Here is a 5,817-nt window from a genome sequence, read left to right on the forward strand (position 1 = left end):
CTCTTACCAGGTTCAGTTCAAACCCATTCTTTTGGTCTAAATGCTGATCCTTATACCTATTCCCGGTCGAATAGGACATGGTGAGGGTTTAATTTTTTGTCAAGCCTGGTTATGTCTAGGCTGCACATTTTTGGTTCTCGAGCAGGTCTAAACCAGACCTTTATCACACATGACTTGTTTATGGATTCCACATATCTTATTCCAGGTATGACAACTCACTTTGAACCCAGTCTGGCCAATTTCCAACAAGATCCGAACCTGGAACTCTATCATAACTGTCCATGTTAGCCTGTTATCTCCAAGCATGCCTATGGCAACCCTCAATCTGAGACCTATGAAACTCAACCACAGCTCCATGCGAGGACGGAACCAGAAATTTTTCATGGGGGGCCGAATTAAAGTTTCTAATTTTGACTAGGGTCAAAATACCATTTTTCAAAATTTTTATATAAAATAAGTTAATTTTTTTAAAATTTACATGTAATTTTTTAAAAAAAAAAATTGAGGTAGGGCCAGGGCTCATGCAGGCCCTACCTTGGCTCCACCCTGGCTGCATACCCCTTACATTTTCTGCCCTAGGCCTACCCATGTTGTCCCTTAGTCCCCAAGCGGTGCTCGTCAGCACCCGAGACCGGCTCACAGTCCAAATTTCGGAACACCCGCTACCGTTTGATTTGGACCTCTGCATGCAGCACATAGGGATAAATAATCAGGCCACATGCATCATTGTAGCTCACTTTACGAGGTGAGCAGGTGACTCCCTTATTAGAGTTTGATAACGATGGTTTTTGGCCTACTCACTTGCCAAGCAGAGTTCAATAGGGCACAAGAGGGCATCATAGCGAGCCAACAAACATTATCTTAAGATTGATATACTGGAGTTTACAGGCAGGTTGGACGCAAAGCTTGCTCTACTACAGTTAGGTGGAGAAATTATTTTGAGTTGCACAAGGTGGCATAGTGTAAGAAGGTGGTGATTGGCTGATTGCAGTGAAGCATCTACAAGGGTTAGTGCAGATTTAGTGGACTGAACTGTAGAAGGCATGAGAGTGACGGGAACAGGAGAAGTCCTTTCTTTCCTACATCATGAATAATTCATATGTGTACATACAAAAATATGCATATTGAATTGTATAATGGGCTGAATCTGAACGTTCAATATAAATAAATGATCGTGGTTTTCATAGCCATGTAACCAGCTTAGTTTATTTTCCTCCCCTCTATTATTTTTGTCGTAGTGGTTGTGAAAGACTATATATTGGATTCAGGTATGTTTGCACATACAAATTCTTTGATTTTCTTTTCAATGATTCAACAAGAATAAATTTGTATTTTACAATGAAATTTTCCAACAATGAATGAGGTGAGAGCTGTTTGCTGTCCATTGAATCATTGAAACCCAAAAGATTTCTATTGGTTACTTGGTTCATGTTTGATGTTAGTAGGATGTATTATTTTCTCCCTCTATACTCTCTCTCTCTCTCTCTTTCTCTCTCTCTCTCTCTCTCTCTCTCTCTTTCTCTCTCTCTCTCTCTCTCTCTCTGTGTGTGTGTATCCAGCTTTTTTTATGTATCTAGGCTTCTCCCTTGCGTGTCCCTCTGCTTTTCCCTTGCGTCAGGATAGTGCAAGCACCATCGGGTGTTAGTGCTGGTGCTCCGAAGGTGCGACATGGCAAGAATACATATGTAGTGAGAAAAAAAAATCCAGAGAGGAGAAAGAGGGAGAGCATTTAGGTTTTGAGTGCCCCATCATTTGGTTTCTGGATTATAGAACAGAACCGTATCTAGATCTATTTTGTTGTGAACCAATTTGCCCCTATATAGGAACCGGTCAGATATCATTCTTGCTTTCTATATCTGAAAGATCCATACACGCCCAATTGTCCTTGTGGAAGGCTTTCTTAGGCCTAACAAAGTTCACTCTAGATCCAAACAAAACAATTCAAATCCAAGTATATCAAACCTAAACGAAACCTTTTTTATATTAGAACTGCCCAAAGATACACTTCAAGCTTCAAAATCCTATATTATATATTTGGATTTAGAGAAGACTTGTTTGGATCAAAATAAATCCCGTCAAATTTTACGGAAAGGTCCATTTCAAAGCATGGGATTTTAAAAGTCTATCCTACCCAAATAGCAACTTGTGAACCATACATCTTTATTATGAATCTAGCATTTATACTTAACAAAATTATCAAATAGAGATCCCGATTTCCCATCGTTTCCAAAAGATTTTTCATGATTTGGAATATTATGGAGCTTAAGTCTTTAAGTAGAGGTCGATCAGCAAGGCCCAATGTCATTCAGTTAATTAATATGATTGAGTTAATTAATATCACACTGCCAAGCCAGCTAAATGGCCCTCGTCGATGCAACTCTGTCTATCTGACACCGACTAGGATACCACTTAAGCTAAGTGGTGTGAAGTCACAGTCACTGCCTTCAACTCTAGAGTTGTGCTGGCAGAAGTCGGACTGCCCACCAGTCGGTAGTAAAGGTTGTGTGTGTCATTAACCAAAATGCGCACGAAATTTCATGCATAGTAAGGAGCATATAACCAGCTTTGACCAGCTCAACTAGCTAGGTTATGCCCCCTCCAAGTAATGCAGAAAATGTAGGGAAAATCTTCAAAATATCTCTTCATTTCAAGAAGAGGTTAACTACTTGTGTCGTTGGCATGTCAGATCTGCCTCTTTAGTGTGCAGTGGGGTGAATGGCTGAAGAGATCCAGCAAGCAGGCGGTAACAGGGAGGCAATGTGAAGTGGAAGTAGAGGAGGACTGTCTTCGACGAGGAAAAGCCAGATATCATGGTCAAGGTCAGACCACCAAACCATGCATTTATAGCCCTCTTCTACCATGCATTCTTGATACGCCTACATATCATCTATTTCTTACTGGTCTCTATGTTGAATATAATTAAGATGGCTAATGAGGTTATGCATTCTTTTTGTGCAATAAAGTCAAAGCTCTATCATCTCTTAAGGGTCCACTTGCTGCTATTTGAAGAACTGAGCTATTCTTCTCCTTTGGTTGAATATGTGTTTCGCCAAGAAAGAATGAATGCTTCTGAATGATTTTTGGAGAGTCCCTAAGAAGATATATATTATATAGATAGGATTGGTGGATTTCTCCGTTCAAATTTGGACAGATAAATCCTCTGGCCACCCACTTCAGATAGCAGATTTTACCCATTCTGTGGATCTAAAAACTATGGATTTCAGATCCTGATGACTTTTCCCAAAAGAGAAAGCAAATCATCAACGTTGGTCGTTCTTCAGATGAGGGTAAACTGATCCACTATTATTCAGCAAGAGCATGCAGAATTCTTCAAAGCAATTCCTGGAATTTCTTTTCAAGGCTTACAAGAAGTCCGGATCCTTTAAAAGAATTGTTAGTATCCAGCAACCACCTGGACTGAAATAGAAGCAGTCCTGAGGAAGGCTTTTCATTACTGGAATCTGAAGGATCGGCCTTCAATCAAACAAATTTAAAAAAGAAACATGCGGATAACACACTTTTGTAATGAAATACAGGATCACACCATCGTAAACCACTTCTCCGCTGCCTACGTCAGTTCTCTGAAAAGGTCAGAGAACCATGACGTCCTTGTAACAAGTTCTGCCCATTCTTCCTCAACCTCTCGTCGTGGGGCCACAATAGAAGACAAAGAGGTGCATTTCTGCTCCTTCTCACTGGTGCGATAATCGTTCTGCTAGGATCACCAGGAAGGTTTGAACTCCCGCCATGCCACACAAGCATTCTCTGCATATGCATTTGGAATTTCATGTGCACCGTAAGAAGAAGAAAGTTGCCGTCGCCTGAATGGATCGACAGCGCCAACGTAGCCTGATGATGGCAACATTCCGGCGTTGTTACAGCTTGAATACGAAGAAGGCAACTTCATAATAGGAGGTCCATACCACGCAAAGGGGTCAGCATTTGGTGCGGATAGCAAAAGGGATGTAGATTGTTCAGTGTCCCCTGAACTCAAGCCATGTCCAACCGCACCAGTTGGTGGTGCTCGCGCTGCAAGTCTAACGACCAGCGATCTTCCATCAAGCCTGTAGCCATTCATATGAGTGGCAGCACAGAATGCAGTTACCTCATCTGCATACATTACAAACCCATAGCCCTTGCTTAAACCAGTTCTCCTATCCTTGATAACCTTTGCTTCAAGTACCCTGCCAAAGGGAGAGAACAGATGCATTAACTGCTCACAGTCTATTGCTCGGGGCAGATAACCAACATACAGATTTGCTCCATCGACTCCATTATATTTGTGGATTGGCATTGAAGTGGAGCCAAAGCCAGATGCCTGCGATGAGATATTATAGCCAGAAGAATTAACCAACACTGAACTGCCTCCCCACGATGCAACAACATCAGCAGCAGGAGCTGCAGGACTATGGCCCGGACGTGTTTGGCAAACCAGGCTGCCGCGGCTGCCCCGACGACTATGTTCAGGAACAGAGCTACAATGTTCGCCGGCCATTCTGTTTCTTTTTGCTGATCGTTTCAAAGGGCAGCCGATCGAAGGATGACCGAAATCACCGGACGTATGACAGATAGCGTCAGTTTTGGATGTTGAATGCCCGTGTCCAGGTCCACCATGTAACCTGCAGAAACCATCGTGTTTGACGATGCCATTGAGTTCCGCAAGCTCCCTCAGCTGTGCCCGCTTATGCTCATTAAGTCCTTCTACAGGAACGAGCAGCTTTTCAACCATACTGACGGCAGCATCCAATGATTGCTGAGTTTCTGCCTCTATGAAGACATGCAGATCTTCACTCTCCGAGAAATCAAACTTCAGGTCACGGTTTTTCGGATTCTTGATTTCCTTCACAGAACCCTTGCCACGGATAATGATCTTCGCCCCAGTCTCTTTCTCCATTCTTTTCTGCGTATTTCCCCGTGGTCCAATTATAAGACCAATAAAATTGTAGTCAGGGTACTCTGTTACGGGAATGTAGAGTTTCTTGCAAGGCCTTGGGGGCTTGTAAGCGACAGGAGGCTTGAAACTAGGGTTCTTCTGAATCAACTGTGAAATTAATTCCAGTCTTTTCCGTGCAAGCAGTTCATGGACCCTGAATTCCCTCGTGTTTATTCTGACCCCTTGGTTGTCATATATAGGCTCCGGAGAAGGAGAGATGGACCCATCAACCACATCATCAGGCCCCTGTCCAACTTGTAGTTTCCTGCCTATCTCTGAAAGCTGCAATTTCAGTGTCTGAACTTCGGGGTCATTGTCATCTTCACTTGGGAGGGGCTTTATGAAGTCAGGAAGCTGCATTGGCCCCAAAATCTTCAAGAATTTCGAGTCGTCATTGGCCCATCTTGATTTTTTCCTCATAGGCGTTGCATCACCTGCTGCTGTTTCTGCTTCAACTCCATTCTGAGGCTCCCATCCGCTACGCATCCGTTTACCAGAGCCGCCTGCACTTCCCTCAGACGGTGCAGCATCTCCATCACCAGCATATGAATTTGAGCTGCCATGTTCATCATCTCCTTGGTTTATCACGCCATCAGAGAGTTTTGGTTTTCTTTTCGAAGAAAATTCTTCAGAGGATTGTTTTCCTTCCAAATCCATTTTATAGTCCCGCAACGTGCCTTTCTGAATCAATGAGAGGTCACTTTCCGACCTTGTTCCCCGCTATAATTTCCAAATTCTTGTCTTCAAAACGCCGTCTTTTCTTCTTCAAAGTTGTTTAGTCATGCCACCTCTCCGCATCTCTTCTTTCTTCTCTTATTCGTCGATTTCATAAGCCGCATTTGAAATAACAAAAATTAATAGGCAAATATCAGTACAGCAGACCA

At 42.8% G+C, this 5,817-nt stretch overlaps 1 protein-coding gene across 1 annotated transcript; it reads right to left on the reverse strand.

Annotated features, from left to right (window-relative positions):
- Positions 1-3,721: 3,721 nt before the first annotated feature.
- Positions 3,722-5,590, reverse strand: LOC116265255 (splicing factor-like protein 1). Its single transcript, XM_031645812.1, has one exon. It carries the CDS (start codon positions 5,588-5,590, stop codon positions 3,722-3,724), a length of 1,869 nt encoding a protein of 622 aa, XP_031501672.1.
- Between the last annotated feature and the right edge of the window lie 227 nt (positions 5,591-5,817).

Source organism: Nymphaea colorata, chromosome 12 (assembly GCF_008831285.2).
Source record: "Nymphaea colorata isolate Beijing-Zhang1983 chromosome 12, ASM883128v2, whole genome shotgun sequence".
Classification (NCBI taxonomy): Eukaryota; Viridiplantae; Streptophyta; class Magnoliopsida; order Nymphaeales; family Nymphaeaceae; genus Nymphaea; species Nymphaea colorata.